Source organism: Callithrix jacchus, chromosome X (assembly GCF_049354715.1).
Source record: "Callithrix jacchus isolate 240 chromosome X, calJac240_pri, whole genome shotgun sequence".
Taxonomy (NCBI): domain Eukaryota; kingdom Metazoa; phylum Chordata; class Mammalia; order Primates; family Cebidae; genus Callithrix; species Callithrix jacchus.
The window spans coordinates 69224054-69244465 of NC_133524.1; the positions used below are offsets into that span (position 1 = coordinate 69224054).

Genomic DNA, 20412 nt, shown 5'->3' on the forward strand with positions numbered 1-20412 from the left:
GTGGTACTGACGTGTGGTGCGGGATGGGAAAACATGGAGAAATCATGTGTGTTTAATTGCACAGCAGCAAGCAGAAAGGAATGTGAGTGCCAAGGACTCCCACTGAAGCAGAAATCTGGTGTCATGTGTTGCTGAACAGCTGCAGGAAAATTTGTCTGGACCTTTGGGGGCAGAGAAATGGGCTTGCCATATTTTGGTTCCGAGTAACTTTGAGGGCAACAAGGATTTATAGGCAGCAGATATGTAAATCTGGAAGTTTCACTCTGGAGATTTTGTCTGCTTTTTTTGCTACCCTGTCCCTTCCAGCCACCACCAGTTCAAGCCATGGCTAGGAGCAGAGGAGCAGGTTTCATGTGTCCACAGCCCTGCTTAGGGCCACCAAAATGCTCAGGTTCAGCTGGGTGAGCTAAACCACCTAGAACTGAGTTCAACTCTCTCCTCTATTCCTACAAATATGGCCTTATGCAAGTCACTTAATCTCTTCAGGCCCAAGTTTACTTCTCTCTATGTGTGAGGAGGCAGAAGGTGATGTTGTGTGGGGCCTGGCCCATATCTTGAGAGATGGATCTATGTCTATAACACCCTGAATGCTCCCAATCTCATCAAGAGATGGGAACTGTGAGCTCTATAATGATTCAATTGAACAATAAACTATCATAGTTGTTACTCTGTATTGAGGGCCAGACAGACCCTATGATAAGCCATTTAAATTCATTATCTCTTTAATCCTTAAAAGAAAGATTAAATAAACTTGAGTTAAGAGAGGAAGAGTGACTCATGGAAGGTCACCCAGCTAGTAAATGACAAAACCATCATGAGCTCTATGCAGAGCCACTCCAGAGCCATTACTTCTAACTATACTGCCTGGCATTAGTCCCATTTCACACATGAGGAAACTGAGGTTTAAGAGGTATTAGTATCAGGGGCAGAGCTTGGATTTTCAACTTCTGTCTGTTATTTAACTTGCTGTGTCACCTTGGATAAGTTGCTCAACCTCTCTAAGCTTCGGTTTCCTGCTTTGGAAAATGTCAGAGTCCAAAGCCTCTGGCAGCAGTGAGCAGCAGTATCCCGTGGGAGATGGTGGAAGGGAGGGGCTAGGAATGTCCCGGAGACAGAGAATGAGAAGCCATGGGTGTGACTGTGGCTTTATGAAGTGGAGGCAGATCTGGAACCGAGACTTGCCAGAGGGAATGTGCCTGGCTCGCACTGCCCATTTAGCAGCCATCCTGTGAGAGCCCAGATGGGCCAGGTGGCAGGAATCTGGTCAGACTCCACAGGCACACCCACACCGTGAGCTGCTGTTGCCACCTAGGGGACAGGCGGTGACCAGAAGCCCAAGCTGCGGCTGTGGCCTTGGCTCCGGGGCTGCACATTCCCAGTCTCCCGCTGGTTTCCGGAGTGGAGAGGGGCGGCCAAGGCTTGCTCCAGGAGTGGGGAGGGGAGTAAGGAAAAGCAGCCGAGTGCTGCCTCTGGTTTGGGAGTTATAAATAAATCCATCTGGAAGTGTTTGGGGCTGTGGGAGCCTGAGGTCAGCCCTCCAATTCAGGCCATGTGGTGCATATTTCCATTCACACCAGACCCCCCCGCCCCCCACCGCCCAGCCCCAATCCCAGGAGACTGTCTGCTAGGCCCTGTCTGCTCAGACCCAGCAGAGCTGGGCGGGAATCTTTCAGGCCCCAATTTTCAGCCCCCACCTCCACCTTTCTCTCCTCACGGCCCAACTTCAGCAATATAATGTCTGAGAAAGTGCTTCAGAAAGTTTTCTGTGCTATCCAAGTGTTGGTTTAATGAATGAATGAATGAATTTTCAATTCAGCATTTAGCTTGTAAGTTCCCCTTGCTGGGAAGGTTTCCCTCAGTAGTTATGGAAGGTGAGGCATTCTGGACTTTCAGCCTCCATCTCAAGATCACCTTTCCTGACAGCTAAGGCTGGCTGAGGTAAAAATGCATATTGCCCAAGTTTTGTTCACCTTTCTATCCTCAGCACCAAGGGTAGCTCTCAGTAGGCACTGGTTGTGTGAATGAATGAGTCAGTATATTAATTTTTTTTTTTGAGACGGAGTTTCGCTCTTGTTACCCAGGCTGGAGTGCAATGGCGCGATCTCGGCTCACCGCAACCTCCGTCTCCTGGGATCAGGCAATTCTCCTGCCTCAGCCTCCCGAGTAGCTGGGATTACAGGCACGCACCACCATGCCCAGCTAATTTTTTTGTATTTTTAGTAGAGACAGGGTTTCACCATGTTGACCAGGATGGTCTCGATCTCTTCACCTCGTGATCCACCCGCCTTGGCCTCCCAAAGATTAATTTTTTTAAAACAACTTTTGTAGAGATGGAGGTCTCTCTTTGTTGCCCAGGCTGATCTTCAACTCCTGGCCTCAAGAGGTCCTCCCACCTTGGCCTCCCAAAGTGCAGGGATTACAGGCATGAGCCACTGCACCCAGCCCAATTTGTTAATTTACTCAACACTTGCTGCACATCCTCATGTGCAGTGCACTCTGCTCCATGCTGAGAACATGTGGAGAAAAACCAAAAACAAAAATGGCCCAGGTTCCATTAAGGTTGTCAAGGGAGGTGTTGGGAAAGTTGCCAAACAGCTCCAGGATAAAGGCCAGAGGTAGAGAAAATAGGCCCCTGTGATATCTCTTCTCTGCCTCCTCATTTCTATTCCCATGGTCAGCATCCTGTTTCAGGACTTCAATTTGTGCCAGGATCACTGCAGCAATCTCCTTACTGGCCTCCTTTTTGCTTTTGGTCTCTCTGCCTGCCAGAATTTTCTTTTTAAAACATGACTTTCATTGTGTCCCTTTCCAACATTCAACAAGTCCAAACTTCTTAGTTTTGCATCCTGACCCCCTGCGATCCAGCTTTCCATCAACCTGACACATCCTTAGTGAGCTGGCTCCTTGTTCCCCTTTCCAGGCTCACGGTTTATCTGTCTCTAGACCTTACTGTGTGGCTACACAGAACCCCAAACACATACTGCCTTTCTCTCTTTCATGCCATCTCCACCCCTGGGATGCCCTTTGACCCTCTTTCTATTTGGAAAATCTCACTCAGGCGTCAAGGCCCATTGCAAGTCTCCTGCATTTTGTAAAGCTTTCTGCAACCCCTCAGAGACAGGTAGATGTCTTCCCACCTCTGTACACCCTCCTCTCCAGCTCTCACTCTGTTACCCAGGCTGGAGTGCAGTGGTGCCATCACAGCTGACTGCAGCCTCGACCTCCTGTGCTCAAATAAGCCTCTTGCCTCAGCCTCCCAAGTAGCTGGGAACACAGATGTGCCACCATGCCTGGCTAATTAAAAAAAAAAAACTTTTCTTTTTTTTTGTAGAGAAAGGTTCTTGCTCTGTTGCCCAGGCTGGTCTTGAACTCCTGACCTCAAGAGATCTTCTCACCTTGACCTCCCAAAGGGCTGGGATTACAGGCATGAGCCACCACTCCTGTCTTCATATATACCATGGGACTGCAACTCTCTCCCACAAGACTCTGAGATCTCTGAGGGCAGTGATCATGACTCGTTTTGCTCTGCAATTCCATTGCCCAGCCCGGTGTGAATGGACAAGAAAGTGGGGCTGTGGGTGGGCTGGTATGACAGGGCAAAGAGGAAGTGAAATGGTCTCTTTCAAACCTCACCATGGATCTACTTGAGCCACTTTTACCTGCTCTCTCCCTACAAATACTGTCTTTGGATGAAGGTTTGTGGAAGAGCTAGGAAAGAGAAGGCGCTAAGGCAAGGGACAGGCAGAGGAAGCAGCATGGAGAAGAGAGGAGAGGTTGAGAGGACAAAAGAGAATGAGAGCAGGGTGGGGGGTGGAGCAAAGGTCTGCATTAGTGGTTCACATACATAAGGGATTCAGGCATGTTGGAGTGGGATAAGAAAACATTTGGGATTGTGGAAATGAAATCAGCTGCTTTGGCAGGTCAGCTGAATGTACAGTTAATTAATAGGCAATTAGTGCCCTTTGGTGCCAAGCTGTGCATGGAACCATGTCCTGCTGGGATCAAATGCCAGCAACCTGAGGATTCCCTTTTAGTAAAGAGCAGAAAGCAGCACTGGCATGCAAGAGCTGGAGAATCCCTCAGAGAGTTCTTCTCAAGGGCACCAGGGACCACTGGAACCCTAGAGTTGCTTTACACCACTGGCCTGCCTCTTGCAAAGAAAGGTGGGCACTAGAAGAGAACTAACACATACTGAGTAGCTAGTATCTCAGGGGCTATGCCAGACACACAAGAGTGCATTTGATCCTTACTGCAACTCTGTGAGGTAGATATTAGCCCTATTTTACAGATGAGAAAATTGAGGTCCTAAGGAGGGTTAAAAATCTTGCCCAAGGGCACACAGCTTGAAAGTCTTGGATCTCAGATTCCAATGCAGGTCATCCTCTCTCCTTGATGAGTGGCCCAGGACCCAGAGGTTGGCAGCAGTTTGCTCTCCCGTCTTGCTGACTTTGGCTGTGGGGCTGATCTCTTTGGATTGATTTCTTTGAACATAAACAAAATACCATCAGTTTTTCCTGGCTTTGGAATGATCCCTCAGAATCATGTGCTGTTCTCCAGTTTCCAGCTTGGTGCCTTTGCTGGGGAGGGGGTGGGGTTCGTGAATATGAAGCAACAGTCGTATTCTGAGAATCAACACTGTGCACCAAAAAATGCCAGGGCACTTTTGCTCCCGGGAGATGTTTCAAGCTGGGGGCTTTCAGCCTATGGGGCCAAAGTTTTCAATTTTTTCTTCCCTTTCAATAACCTGCATATAATTGACGGTTGTCTGTTTTCCCAGGAAAATTGTAAAATCCTTATCAAACTATTGGCACCTTTGAGATGTTGCCCACACTCTGTTCTAACTGCATGTGTGACTCATGTCCCTATCTGCTCAGTGGTTGGATGTGTTCCGTCTGGTGTCAACCTGTGAGTCAGTGAGTAGAGGGCAGAAGGTATGGACAGGACAGGTCGTGGACAGTGTTTTCCAGATTTCTGATGTGACATGGTTAAGCCACCTCATGGAGGAGCCAATGGGGGTAGAGTGGCTGGAGCCAATAAAGGATTTAGAGCAGGGGAAAAAATGGCGCCCAGCACCACCCCATGGAGATATGGCTCTGGGGTGGGGTAGATTGGCTAAAAAACCCGTGATAATCGTTTTCTGGAATTGTTCTGGAGTCAGGAACAGTCTAGAAACCTTTTGGGTTGGACCTTGGCCCAGAGTTCTGTGTCCCACACAAATAATAGGATATTAGGATTATCCTGTTGCATGCAGGACCTTCTGAAATCTTGCTGCATAACAGAACTTTCAGTCGTACACAATGACATGCTGAGGGACAAGTTGCTGGTCTTTAGTTTGGCCTTTTGTCCTGGTCATTGCAGTGAAACAGGATTTTTCTTCTTCGCCTTCAAAATCTATTCAGAATCCGGCCACTGCCTACTACCTCCACTGCTATCATCCTAGTCCAAGCTATCATCATCTCTGGCCTTGATTATTGTAGTATCCCTGTCATCAGTCTCCCACAGTGATGCTGTGAAAACATAGTGTGAGCATGTCAGTATTCTACTCAACGTCCTCCATTTGCTCCCCATCTCACTCAGATTCAAAGCCAAAATCTTTATAGTAGTCCACTAGGTCCTGCATAATCTGGTCTCCCTTACCTCCTTGATATGATCTCCTACAAATCCCATCGTCCACGTCTCCATTCTAGCCACACTAGCCTCCTAATCATTCTTTAAGCTTGCCAGCCACATTGTTCTTGCTTTTCTGCCTGGAATGCTTATCCTCAGTATGTCAGGAAGGATCCCTGGAGGGAGTGGTCAAGAGAACTGGGGAAGGGTTGCTGTGTGGAGAGAAACACCTGATAGGATCTATGGTCTGGCAGAGGGATGCCACCAACTCATGGTGACCCTGAACACAGAGAATGGATGAATAAATACCCCAATCTCACTTTTCCTTCCTCTTCTGGTCTCTTTGCAGGTGCTTCCCATTGGTCAAATCTAACCCGAAGCCAGAAGGCAAGGGAACCTGTTGATGCCGTCCGCACAGGTCAGCCTACCAGGGTACAAGCTGGGTGGAGAAGGGTGGAGAATATGTGGACAGACAAATGGAAAATGTCCAGAACAACTAGATATCTTTGTAGTTGGCTCCCTCGCTTCCTTCACATCTCCACTGGAATATTTGTTACCTTTTCAGTATGTTACCTTCTCAGTTTGTTATCTTCTCTGGCCACGATTTCTAAAATTCCAACCCTCAGCCCTCAACACCTCATATCCTCTATCCATGCTGGTTTTTCTTCCTAGCACTTAATACTATCTGACATGTAATTTATTTATTTCTCTTGGTTATCATTGGCTCTCCCACTAGAATTGGAGCTCCTTGAGGGCAGGGACTTTGTTCTGTTCACTGCTATACTGTCTAGAACAGTAGCTGGCACACAGTAGGTGTCCAATAAATTGTGAATGGTTAAATGATTGAATGGCTGTACTCTCTGGGGCCATTCTAGTGAGTTTGCCTCAGCCAGGCACAGTTGGATATAGGTAACCAATTGTTATTCATGCCTGCTGTTCGAAGTTTCCCCTAAAGAGGCTCAACTGCTGCTGTGTTTTCAGGTCGGAGTGGGAAGGCCTTTGCTGCCTCCAGTATTGAAACTTGCACAACAGTTTGTTGACTTGAATCTTATGGAAATCATTGCTGCATTAATTGGTATGGACTGAACTTTGTGTATTATTTGTCATTGGCCACAGTGGGTAGGTTCACAGTCATGGGGGCACTGGTTCTCCCAGGTGTTCCTTCCATACCTCAAAGGTGGTCTCAATTGCTAGTGGGCCTGTTTCCAAATTAGGAGGCTCGGTAGCCACCTCTTTGAGGCTCAAGGGCAGGGGACCTGTGAGCTGGGTCCTATGGCCACAGGTGACATAGGGTTAGATGAAGACAGGATAAGCAAAACAGTCTAGTCTGCCCCCACCCCTTTCCCAGTAATCTCTTCCTTTTTATTGCTGAGTAGTCTTCCATGGCATGGATGTAACACAGATCATTTATCCATTCATCTACTGAAGGGCATGTGAGTTGTTCCCAGTTTGGGGCTAGTATAAGTAATGCTGCTATAAACACTTACATAACAGGTTTTTATGTGTAAATAAGTTTTCATTTCTCTGGGATAAATGCCCAAGAGTGCAATTGCTGGGTCATATGGTAATTGCATGTTTAGTTTAAAAAAAAAAACTGACAAACTGCTTTCCAGAGTGGCTGTACCATTTCACATTCCCACCAGCAATGTATGATGATTCCAGTTTCTTGCCATCCTCATCATCATTTGGTGTTCTCACAGTTTTCCCTTTTAGCTGTTCTTCTAGGTGTGAAGTAGTATCTCATTCTGGTTTCAATTCGCCTTCCTGTAAGATTAGTAATGTTGAACATTGTTTCATGAGCTTCTTTGTCATCCATATATCTTCTTCAGTGAATTGCCTGTTTATGTCTTTAGCCCATTTTCTAGTTTAGTTGTTTGAATTATTAACTGTTGAGTTTTGACAGTTCTTTATACATTTTAGATACCAGTCCTTTGTCAGACATATGGTTTGCAAACATTTTCTCTTGGTCTGAGGCTTTTTCTCATCCTCTTAACAGGGACTCCACAGAACGAAAGTTGCTAACTTTGATGAAGTCCAATTCATCAATTTTCTATTTTTAGATATGTTTTGATTGTCAAGTATAAGGTCTGGCTTGTATAGCTAGCTTTAGATTCCAAACACTTTCCAGTTTTTTCCTAACAGTTTTATAATTTTACATTTAAGTTTCTGATCCATTTTGTTGATTTTTTGGTATAAGGTGTGAGACAGGTTATATCATTTCCTGAGGCTGCCATAAAAAGTAACTGTAAACTTGGTAGCTTTAAATAACAGAGTGTATTCTCTCATGATTGTAGAGGCCAGAAGTCTGAACTTAAGGTGTGGGCAGGGTTGCACTCCCTGTGGACGCTCTAGGAGAGGATGCTTCCTTGCCTAGTCCCGCTTCTGCTGGTTGCCAGTACTCCTTGGCTTATGGCCATGTCACTGCAATTTCCACTACTGTCTTCACATCATTATCTCCTCTGTGTATCCATCTTCTAAGTATACTTGTCATTGAATTTAGCACTCACTTGAATCCAGAATGATCTCTTCATCTTAATTATACTTGCAAAAGTTCATCTTCCAAATAAGGCCACATCCCTAGGTTCCAGGAATCAGAACGTGGACATATCTCTTGGGAGGATACCATTCAGCCCACTACACAGGTCAAAGTTCATTTTTTCATCTATTTTCAGTTGCTCCAGCACCATTCAAAAGGACTCTCTTTCTTCCATTGAATTGCCTTTGTACCTTTGTTGAAAATCAGTTGGGCATATTTGTGTGGGTCTACTAGGTTCTCTACTCTGTCTGTTCCATTGATCTGTATGTCTGTCCTTCCACCAATACCACAGTCTTGATTATTGTACCTACATAATACTCTTGAAATTGGATAGAGTGATTCCTCCCACTTTATTCTCCCTTTTCTAAGTTGTTTTGGCTATTCTAGTTTCTTTGCCTTTCCACATAAATTTTGGAATAAACTTGTCTATGTCTAAAATATCCTCCCGGAATTTTGATAGAGATTGAGCTAAAACTATACCTAACTTTGGGGAGAATTACCATCTTTACTATGTTAGGTCTTCTAATCCATGAATGTGGCATATTTCTTTCTCTATTTAGGTCTTCTTTGATTTCTGTCATCAGCATTTTGTAGTTTTCAGTATGTAAGCTCTATACACATCTTGTTATATTTACACTTAAGTATTTCATTTTCGAGCAAGTGTAAACGATATTGTATTTTTAATTTCAGCATCCATGTGTTCATTGCTAGTATATAAAAATACAATTTATTTTTGCATGCTTATCTTGCATCCTGCAGCCTTGCTGAGCTCACTTACTAGTTTCAGGAATTGTTTTGTAGATTCCTTGGGATTTTCTATGTAGACTATAATGCCATCTCCAAATAGGAGCAGTTTTATTTTTTATTTTATAATGTACATGTTTTTTCTTTTCTTTTTTTTTTTTTTGCCCTACTACACGGGTGAGAACTTCCAACACTATGTTGAATAACAGTGATGAGAGCAGAGATCCTTGCCTTCTTTCCAATCTGAGGGGGAAAGCATTTAGTCTTTCAAGTATTAAGTTTAATGTTAGGTGTAAGTCTAATATTGCTTGATCCAGGAAAAAAAATATGTGTGTGTATGTGTATATATATATATATGGTATAAGTTTTATGTAGATGCTCTTTATCTTTATCAAGTTAAGGAAGTTCCCTTCTTGCCCTATTTCTCAGAGTTTTCTTAACTTATAGTAATAAGTGTTTATATCAAATGCTTTTTTTGCATTGATATGATCATGTGATTTCTCTTCTATTAGTTTGTTAACATGGCAGATGACATTGACTATGTAAAATTAGCATAGAATTCTTTAAACATTTGGTAAAATTCTCCATTGAAACCATCTGGGCCTGGAGATTTTAAAGGGAGTAGTTTAAAAATTATGCATTCCATGTTTTTAATAGTTACAGGACTATTCAAATCATCTATTTCATATTTGGTAGATTTGGGAAGTTTATATTTTTCAAGGAATTGGTCGATTTCATCCAAGTTGTTAAAGCATGTAGCATTGTTCACACTATTTTCTTTTCATCCGTTTGATGTCTGAAGGGTCTGTAGTGATACTTATTTCCTTCCCGATATGAGCAATTTGTATGTCTTGCTAGAGGTTTGTCAATCTTACTGATCTTTTCAAAGAAGCACCTCTTTACTTCATTAATTTTCTCTATTTTTCTATTTTCAATTCCATCTATTTCTGCTGTTATTTTTATTATTTTCTTCCTTTTGCTTTCTTTGGCTTTATTTTGCTCTTCTTGTTCTAGTTACTTGAGGTAGGAACTTAATGATTGATTCGAGACCTTTTTTCTTTTCTAGTATAAGCATTTGAGCTATAAATTTCTTTTTAAGCATTGCTTTAGTTGCATCTCACAAATTTTGCTATGTCATATTTTCATTTTCATATGGTTCAATGTATTTGTATAAAAGATGAAAGTTAAAATTTCATCTTTGACCCACGGGTTATTTAAAAGTCTGTTATTTTTCAAGTTTTAGCCATTTTCTTGTTATCTTTTTGTTATTGATTTGTAATTTGGTCACAGAATACATTTTGTTTTATTTCAATTATTTTAAATTTGTCAACATTTGTTTTATTGGACAGGATATATCTAACATGTTCTGTATTACATGGGCACTTGAAAAGGATGCATATTCTTCTGCTGTTGGATGAGGTGTTCTATAAATGTCAGATTAGATCCTGTTGTTTGAGAGTGTTGTTGAGCTCCTATATACCCTTGCTGATTTTCTGTCCAGTAGGTCTATCCCAGATGCCTGCTTGGCCTTCTCTGACTTCATCCTATTGGGTAGATTTGGGGCACCTGGGTACAGCTTAGCAAGGGTGGAAAACTATGTTTTCAACTCCTCCTTTGTTGGTGGGGTTGGGAACAGAACCACATATATTTTTCTGTGGTATTTGGCTAAAGAGTTAGTGTCTAAAATTTTCTATCTTGGTAAGAGAACAGGTTTTTGGTTTTTTTTTAAATCTGCCCCCGTTGGTATTTTCAGGTTGCAGGCTTTTTCAGCTTCAACTCTGGGATATATGAGGCAAAACAAAAATCCAGGGAACTCACTACATGCTGTTCCTTGAGTCCTGAGGTTTCTTGCAGGTGTACATTCTTCTCTCCACCTCCTCTCCACTCTTTCTGTTTTCATTTTATATATAATCCTCATGGCTTTTTGTTGTGTTTTAGAGGGAGCACCAGGGAAAAGTATGTCATTCCATCTTCCCAGAAGCAGAACTCCTAACTTATTCTTTTAAAATGTTATATAATTTTGCAGAGTGTGATTTTTATCAGGATTTATTTAACTATGCACGCATTTATGAACTTTGGGGTTGTTTCTTAATTGTGGTGGCTAACACAATCTTTCAATAAACATCCATTCAATAAACATTTGTGTACACGTGCAGGAATTTCTTCGGGATAGATGTTAATAAATGGCATTGCTGGATAATAGCGGATGCACGTTTTCCATGTTAATGGATGTCATCCATCCTATCCATAATGGCTGTGCTCCTCCCAGCAGTGTATGAGAGTAGCAGTTTTGCTCACCTTCTTGACAACTCTTGATAGAGTCAGACTTTGAGTTCCAATGTGATGAGTGAAAGACGGTATCTGTTGGTTGTTTTCATTTGCCTTTTCTTGATTCCCAGAGGCTGAACATCTTTTCAAACGTCTATTAGCCATCTGTAACTCTCCTTTTGAATTACCTGTCTGTGTACTTTGCCCATATTTATTTTGAGTTGTTTCTTTCTATTGATTTACAGAAAGTATATATTTTGATTGTTCTTTGTCTAATATATACATTGCAAATGTATTTTCCAAGTTTATTATTTGTCTTTTAACTTTATTGATGATGTCTTTTGCCAAAAAAATCTTTTTTGTGTGTAGGTTCAAATTTGTCAACCACTCCCTCTTGGCTTTTGGGTTATGTGTGTGTGTTGTTTAAAATTACTTTCTCCATACCAAAGTCACAAATATATAAATCTCTATTTTTCCCATTATAGGTTTATTTTCTTTTTTATATTTGTTTGAGCTATGTGGAATACGTGCATGTATAGTATGAGGTAGGGATATCATTTAATTTTTTCCAAATGGAAAGCTAGTTATTTCAACAATGTTGTTGAATAGTCCATCCTTTCACCATTAACTTATAAATGCAGCTTTTATTACTTTATTAAATGTCTTTACATGAGTTGACTTGAGAGCTCTCTGTTCTCTTTCACTCATTTGTCTACCTCTGTGCCACCCCGGTTAATTACTGTAGATTTGAAACTTGTATAATGTCATCCTTTATTCGTCCTTTTCCCAAAAAAATTGTTTCAGCTTTTCTTATACATACTCTTTTTCATACGGATTTTAGAATCAGTTTGTTAGGTTCTGTGAAAAATTCCTCTGGAGATTTGACTGAAATAGCAATGAGTTTATAGATTAATTTACGGAGAATAGACGTCTTTTCTCCTTTTCTCCACACAACTTTTTCTCCTTCAGAAAGACCACTGGTGCTTGCATAAAAGATGTTCAATGGTCAAAGAACCCACATAACCTATCCTCAACACACACACGCGCACACACACATACACACACACATCTGTGTCTGTGTATTTGTGAGGACCTACACTTCAGGCTCCGAGGGTAAATAGTTATTATAAACGGAGGCTCTGGACACTTGCTCTAATGTTCCGTGGTACTCCCAAAGTAGGGGCAACTCTTCCTTTTCCCGATCACAAACGAACAAACCCACCAAAACTCTGGCTTGATTACATACCTTGTTATACTTCAGGGAAGGGAGTGAGGAGTGGACAAAGTAGACAAGCAGCACCTGGTAACATTAAGAGCCAGTGGGGCTGTGCTTTTTTATCCAGGAGAGCCCAGGGTGAATGGTGGAGGATCGGAAGTACCAGGAATTAGGAGTGGTTTCTGTTCCACGCTGGTGTCTATAGGTTGGGGTCTTGTGGAACCAGGAAATGACCCACCCCAGAAAGGTGCACTTATTCATTGTGTCCCTCTGTACAGGGGAAGACGGGCTGGGTAGCAGGGCCTATTGGGCCCGAATGTTCTGGATAGACCAAATTGTGGGTTCAGAGGAAGATATAGCTACTTTTGGGTCCACTGCTGACATAATACTCTCTAGTTCTGTGAAGATTTTGTCTTTGTGGGGTGCTGACACCTAGATACATTACCCTTCTACAGTTGAGCCATGCTACCTGTCCAGTGGTGTGTCCTTTCAATGTTGCCAGCTGGCAGCAGGTGCTTTCAGCTAGTTGCACAGATCTTGATGCCTGGCCTCGGGGTGGGGCTGCCAGAGCAGCTCAAGCTTCCCACTCAGGTGCTCCAGCAAATCGTAGGCCCAGAAAGATATTCAGTAGTGTGAGACAGCCTTGGAATTAAACTGCAGCCCTCTAGACTTTTCCCAAGGAGGAAGTAGGGGATGACTTAGGGGTTCTGTGGCATGTGCAGATGCTGTCTGGACAAGCAGCACTGCTCTCATCTGTTCCAGCTGACAGGATGGACACTGCCCTCAGACATTTGCATTCTCCCCCTTAAGGTCATGGTCCGCAAGGCAGGAATGGGGCCTGAGCCACCAGCATTACTCTATGGATCTAACTGTTTAACAAGGCTGAAAATATTACTCAGAAGGCAAAATCAATTGTAGTGAATACCTGAGAGGTACAAAGTGCTGTGTGGATTTTAATTGCCCCACATTTTGAAATCCAGTCTATCACTAAGTCCTTCCAGTTCCCAGATCTGTAATCCTTTTCTTCCTCAGTTTCTTGACTCTAATTTAGACCCTGCTGAGGCTGCTGGGGTCTCAGGTGCTACTCCTCCCATCTGTTTTCCTTTGGTGCAGCTTTCTAACTCACAGGTCTGATCACTGCCCTCTGCTCTGTATAATCTAAAACATCTTTACAAAATCAAGCCCAAAGCTTACCTGACATTCTTCCTAAATGCCATTTATAGCTTTTCTTTTCTTTCTAAAATGGTGAATATTTATTATGGTGCTTGACTTTCAAGGTCCTCTATGAGGTGGTTCAACCTACCCTTCCTTCACTTGTGTGCCGGTGAGGACCGGGGAGTCTATGAGGACCATGGGGCTCGATTCTATGGAAAGCACACCTTGAGCTCTGGAATCAGAGGTTACTGGTTAATCTAGGCCCTCCCCTGCTTCTTATCTGCTTGACCCCGGCCCTCGCCTCACCTTTCCCTCGCCCAGTTTCTCCCTTGTTAAGGTGGTGTGATAAAAACGACCCCTATCGGCCGGGCGCGGTGGCTCAAGCCTGTAATCCCAGCACTTTGGGAGGCCGAGGCGGGTGGATCACGAGGTCAACACAAATCGAGACCATCCTGGTCAACATGGTGAAACCCCGTCTCTACTAAAAATACAAAAAATTTGGACCATGGGCGCGGTGGCGCATGCCTGTAGTCCCAGCCACTCGGGAGGCTGAGGCAGGAGAATTGCTTGAACCCAGGAGGAGGAGGTTGCGGTGAGCCGAGATCGCGCCATTGCACTCCAACCTGGATAACAAGAGCGAAACTCCGTCTCAAAAACAAAACAAAACAAAACAAAACAAAAACGACCCCTATCCCGGGTTAGAGGTGGTGAAGACTCAATGCGACAAGTGGCAGTGAACGGGCTTCTAGCGCTAGAAGTTTCCACGATGCCCAGGTGCCGACAGGGCGAGGGCACGGGCCGGGAAAGTAAACGCTGCCGCGCCGCTACCGTCTGGGGGCCGGTCCCCAGCGGTGCTTTTTGTGCGCGGAGCAGCGTCACCAGGCGCGTGCAGAGGCGGCGAGCCTGCGAAGGCGGCCGGTGCGGGCGCGGCCGGCGCGATGAGTCACTGTCCCTCAGCACCTCCAGAACAGGAGGCTGCTTGGAAGCAGCCCGGCCCCCGCCTGCGCTCTTCCCCTGCCCCGCGGAGCGGCGGCGCCAGCAAGATGCCCGGCAGAGGGCGCTGCAGTGAAGCTGCGGAGCCCCGGGCCTGCGCCGCTCCAGCTGCCAAAGGCCGGCGCTACCTTTGGCTGACAGAGAAAGATCGGGGCCCAGGGTTGGGGTACGTGAGGAATGAATGTTTCTGCACTGTTAGAGATGGCTCTGTTTTTTATCCAGAAACGAAATGTACTTAAGGATTATCAGACGCTGTGCAGAGTGATGGGGCTGACAGGGCCTCTACTGGAGAGTGCCCAGTCTTGATCGCCTCAAGCTTTTAAGCAGGGATGTCCTGTCCTGTCCGAGGCTGGTGTCGTCCTCAATCTCACCAGAGACGGTCCATGATAGGATAATTCTGCCCTTTCCAAAATGAATCTGCCCAAGGAACCCAGTCCTCGATCTCCTCTGTGACCTCTCTCACCTGAGGTGATGGAGGTTACAAAGATTGGAGCTGTCTGCAGTGGAGCGCAGGAGAAAGTGCACAAGCTACCGAGGGGACCAGGGTTTCAGTGCCAGCTCCATCACGAAATTGCGGTGTGACCTTGGTCATTTCATTATTCATTCAATCAGAAAACACTTACTGTGTCAGCAAGGCACTCACAGTGAGAGGAATAGGAGGAGGCCAAGACTGCAGAGACAATTACCTTGACCATAAAACAGCTTATGCCAGGCACAGAGACCCCACACGTAGGTGATCCGTAAACACTGGCTGAATGAACAAATGAGCTGATTTAGTCACCACACACTAGGGCTGAGATTTTTGGTCACTCATGCATTCCGAGTACATACAACAGTGCCTGACACACAGTGGGTGCTCAGTAATTTGTCAAATGAATAACAGAGGAATGCATTGAGTGTTTTGTGAACACAGCAGAAGCCACCTAACCCACAAGAATCCGTGCTTTTTGAACTGAGTCTTGAAGGAAGAGTTGGCATTAGCTAGGCAGACAAAGGCCAGATGGAGGATGATACAGGCAAAGAACAGCCTATGCAAAAGTAGAGTCCTCAGAGTTCTACCCTCTCTGGGCCTCAGTCCCTCCTGTGAGAAAGAAAGGTTAGGGCTGGCTCTGTAATTTCTTAGATTTTTTTAGATCTAAGGTTCTTGGATTCAAGAAATGAATCCAGTTACCCTGGACAGATCTAGACTAGTGCTGGGCAGTCCAAGAGACTGAAGTTTTGAGTTTTGACTCAGCCCATATGCAGAATAAAGGCTTGGTGATCTTAGATACCCCTTCTCTGTCTGCATCCTCTGTCTTTCACCTTAGAAATCTCCCCCAAATCCCATCCCCATAGGATAAATGAGCTGCAGCACAAAAGCTAGCACTTACTTGTATTCTGCCATGATTTTTTTGTATTATTTTTTGAAATAGTCTTCATTATTTACAGATTTTATACTAACTCACGTTAATTGTAAAAAAAAAAAAAAAAAAAAAAAAACAGGAAAGTACAAAGAAGAACATAAAAACTATCCACTACCTGACATAGTTCCTTGATTTTTTTAATGCCTTGATTAAAATACACACACACACTTGAGCTCACACAGCAGCACTGGCACAGATCGCTGTGAGTCTTAGGTTCTCAGTGAAAGCATGAGCTGAGGACAGTTCTCTCTTTCTCTCCATTAGTTTGTCCCTGATGGGAAGAGATGGTGGCTGGGACCCCAAAACTCAGACTCTTTAACCAGCTGCAGATCATCAAGCTAAATCCTCAAAGAACATACTGCTCAGAGGACGTTTCATTCTGAGACAGAGCTCTGGACGCAAATCAGTATGTGGTCTCTTCCTCCTTCCTGGAGATGGGCTAGAGTTAGGCTAGATTATGTGGGGGCCACTAGCCCCGCTTTGCTGCAGACCAGAGACAGTGCTGAGCAGCTTTCCAGGGAGGGCAAGGGAGTGCCTGGGGATTTACTGCTCCACCTGTCTGAGAGAAGCCCCCAAAATAAACCCATAACCTTAGCTGACTTGGTTTCCCTTGGCCCCTGCCGTTTAAAGCTCCATCTCCAACATAGTGGCTCCTTTTTTTGTCCTGGTTCCTTGCTATTCAGTGTGTAATCCATGGACCAGTGACACAGAAAAGAAGATCTCTAGATGATGGTTTGTATGTTGACATTGAGAAGCAAAGTGCAGATTCTGTTTCAGAAGGTCTGGAGTGGAACCTGAAATTCTTCATTTAACTCCCAGGTAATGGTGGTATAGCTGGTCCACAGACCACACTTTGAGTAGCAAAGATCTAGATTCCTCTTTTCCTTGTCTTCTCTGAAAGTGAAAGGGCAGGGGAGGCTCCCTAGAGGTTAGAGTATGTACATACATACACACACACACACGTGCACATGCACAGGCACACACACTCACAAATAATGAGGACTATGTCCTGGGTGTTCAGTGGATGCTTGCTCTGTCAGTGCAGAAGGCTGAAGAGTGAGAAGGCTTAAAGCTGTGTTCCCACCTCTCCAATCACTTGCTCATTTCAGTGATGATAGCATCAGTTTCTCAGTCACCAAATGGAATTGGTTCCTTAGACGTTTTTGCCCTGGCTCTGCCTCTATTTTCTTGTTGCTTCTATTCTCAGACACTTCTCATCTATCCCCTGCCTTTTTGTCTCTGGTCCCCTTCCCCTCTAGTTCACTGCCTGTCACCCAATTCTTCTTACCCAAGTCCAACTTAAAATCATTGGACATGTGGGCTCCAAGGGAGAGTGAGTGGGCAGAGAAAGAGAGATTCTCCTCAAGGCCCAGGTGGGCCTTCAAACTTCCCTTACTCTGAATCTATACTGGCCTGCGATGAGTAGCATTATTATTCCCCAGGAAACAGGCTGGGAGACACTGAGTGACTTGTCCGAGGTCACACAGTGAGGAAGTCAGAGTTTAGATACAAATCCACCTCTCTCTAGTTTCAAAGCCTGGGCTCTCCAGGATATGATCCCTTCATCTTACTCAGGGGGAAGATGAAGATTAGGTGACTTAAGGTCATTCAGGGAGTCAGGGATGGGATTGAGACTGCAAACTCCCTTCTTTTGACACTTTAAATTTTCATTCGGTAGCTCCTCTGCTCAGAAGCCTTCAGATAAATCCTCTTGCCTATAGAGTTGAAATTTCTGAGCCTGACAGCCAAGGCTGTCATGGTGCCCCTGACTCGGCTCAGCTTCTCCTTCTTCCCCAGCACTTTACTTGGCATGTGGAAGTACTAGACCATCTCTCTTTTCCTCACCTGCCAGTCGGATTTTTCCATGAATCCTATTCCTCCCTCGCCTCAGTAATGCCTTAGAATTCCCCTACCACAGTACCTCTGCGCTCTTGGGTATTTTCTAGATCTCAAATACCCGGGCACTCTGCCTGCCTCTAGGAATCTTTCTCATGCTTCCAGAGCATGGGTTCTCACCCCTCCCTCCAGGAAGCTCCCCGCGCCACCCCAGGTCCCTTCTTGGGTTTCCTGGTTCTCCATTCACTATTTCTATTACTTTCTAGATCTTATCTTCATAAGCGAACTCTAAGCTCTTGGAGGGCAGGACTGTCTGTGTCTTATTCTTTTCTTTATCATTTGCAATACCAGAATTTTCTTTTATTCTTTCATTTATTTCTTAAAGACTGAATATTCATTCTCTGCCAGGCTTGATACTAGGTGTTGGAGCAGCAGAGGGGAGACAAATATGGTCCAGTATATTCTAGTAGATTCAAGGCAACAGGGAAGTCCAATGACATAAGATTGGCAAATTGACTTTGGGCCCAGGCCAGTAGAAATATGTGTGAAAATGGTTGGGGAACAGGCAGGGCCTGCCTATGCCTAAAACAGATAAGGAGGAAAATCAGGCTGGCGGATGCTGGAGGCCTGCTTCAAGAGCTGTGGCGAGAAATGTGAGAAGGAGATAGAGTATTGTCCGCTCTTTCCAAAATGAGTGCCTAGAAGGGGAAGTGGCAATTATGGTCCTGATGAAAACAATATCTCCAGTTGTTACCTGAAACAATAGGATCTGGGGGTATGATTCTCAGAGGCGGGTGATGTAATGGGAATAGCACTAAACTAAGCTTTCTAGCCCTCAAATTCCATCACCCTGTGACCTGAGTTTTGGTTTCAGCTCCATCTCTTGTTCACTATCAGACTTGGCCAGTTCCATTCCCCTGGCTTACCCTCAGTTTCATTCTCTCTGACATGGCAGGATGTGGAGTGGGGTGGTGAGTGAGGAGCTTGGACTTAGGGACTGCAAGCTTCCTCTGAGCTCTTGACATCCTTGGCATGCAACAGGAAAAGAAGCACAGATTAGGAAGGTTCTACTGGAGGTCGAGACCGGAGGTAGGGAGGCTGGTGGGGAGGCCAAGGCAGCAATGCCAATGGGAGAGAGCTTGAGCAAAGACAGGGGGTGACAGATTGATGACATATTTAGGAACCGACAGGATCTGTCAACTGACCAGATGGTAGGGATGAAGGAGGAGGAACCAAAGAGGATGGAGATTTGGCTGTGCCCTAGGAGGCCTGAGGGAGAGGAATCTTGGGTCCCAGGCCTAACACTGCCAACAAACTTCCATGTGACCTTAGGGTCTCTTTCTGTGTCTCAGTTGCCACATCTGCACAGTAAAGGGATGGCTCTGATGCTCCCTAAACCCCTCCCTGACCCTTAACAACTGTAACAGATTAGGGAGTGCTGTAAGTTTCCAAATTAGTCTTTAGCTTGTTAGAAGTTCATAGGAAAATTTCGTACTCTTACATGGGAAGCTGGGGTCTATGGTAGAGCTTATAACTATAGTGGCTTGGTGGGGAGGTAAGGACAGTGACTGAGGCCACAAGTGGGGCTACCAGGAGAGCTCCTGGGAACTCTCCTCTGAGGTGAAGCCCAAGAGTGGTCAGTCCTTAAAAAACAGGCTTACTTCTTGACCTGAGGAGACCTGGCCTTGGCAGTATTTTAAAGGAGATGTCTAAAGATCCCAGATCCTGAAAGAATGCAAATGGCACAGTATTCTGCATGGTGTTGGAGCCATTTTTACTGGTTCATTAACTCATTTCATCCTCACAGAAACCTCCATTTCACAGGTGAGGACAGGCACAGAGAGGCTGAGTGGGTGGTCTCGATCACATAGCTAAAGAACAAAAGAACAGGCAAAGCTATTTCTAGGGCAGCAAGCCACAGTGCTATTAGCAGTATCTATAACTGTCACATTCACAGCTATTTTCATATCACATTACGGTTGTTGCAGGTGTCTCAAAAAATCATCTATGCTCATCACCACTTCAAAATGATAGTAGTCATTAGATCCACTGCTTGATTGTGTTATATTGAATGTGTTAATCAAGAAACACATAGGACTGTATTGTAAATTGCATCTCAGTATACAGTAATCAGTTTCCTTTATAATCTCAGGTAACTTATCTAATACATTTAGAAGCGGTTTTTGAAATATACAATAAATTATTATTAACTATCGTCACCTTTGTTGTGCAATAGGACACCATTCTAATGTGGAGACAAAGCTGAGCATTGTGGCCTCAGAAGGAAACAGGCCTGTGTGCTGCTCTTTGGGGACAAGGAGGGAGGGAGAAACTCAGAGATCATGCCCTTCTCTGCAGACAGGATGAAAAAGAACAGAAGCCCAGGTATGGGGCGGAGGGAGGTGGGCAGCTTTAAGCTTTAGGAAGGAGTGGGAGCCGGAGCCTGCAGTAAGAAAGAGCTATGGGGAAGGCACCACAGCCAGAGGCTGCTCCAGGCCCTGCCAGGACAATGCCTAAGTGGTTTTCCTGCAAAAGGAAATGGGAAATATGGAGGTAAGGGGGAGATAAGGATGTACTCACGGCCTCTTTCTGCACCCTCAAATAGCAGATCCTGATAAGTTGTTAAAATCTTGTAAGAAACATGGAAGACAGTC

General features: G+C 44.6%; 1 protein-coding gene across 1 annotated transcript in view; it reads left to right on the forward strand.

Annotated features, from left to right (window-relative positions):
• NHSL2 (NHS like 2) overlaps window positions 1-20412 on the forward strand; it is a 247155-nt gene that overhangs the window by 100319 nt on the left and 126424 nt on the right. The window contains exon 2 of the mRNA XM_078362921.1: window positions 5957-6025. Coding sequence (XP_078219047.1) covers window positions 5957-6025 — 69 coding nt within the window. The remainder of the gene's footprint in view (window positions 1-5956; window positions 6026-20412) is intronic.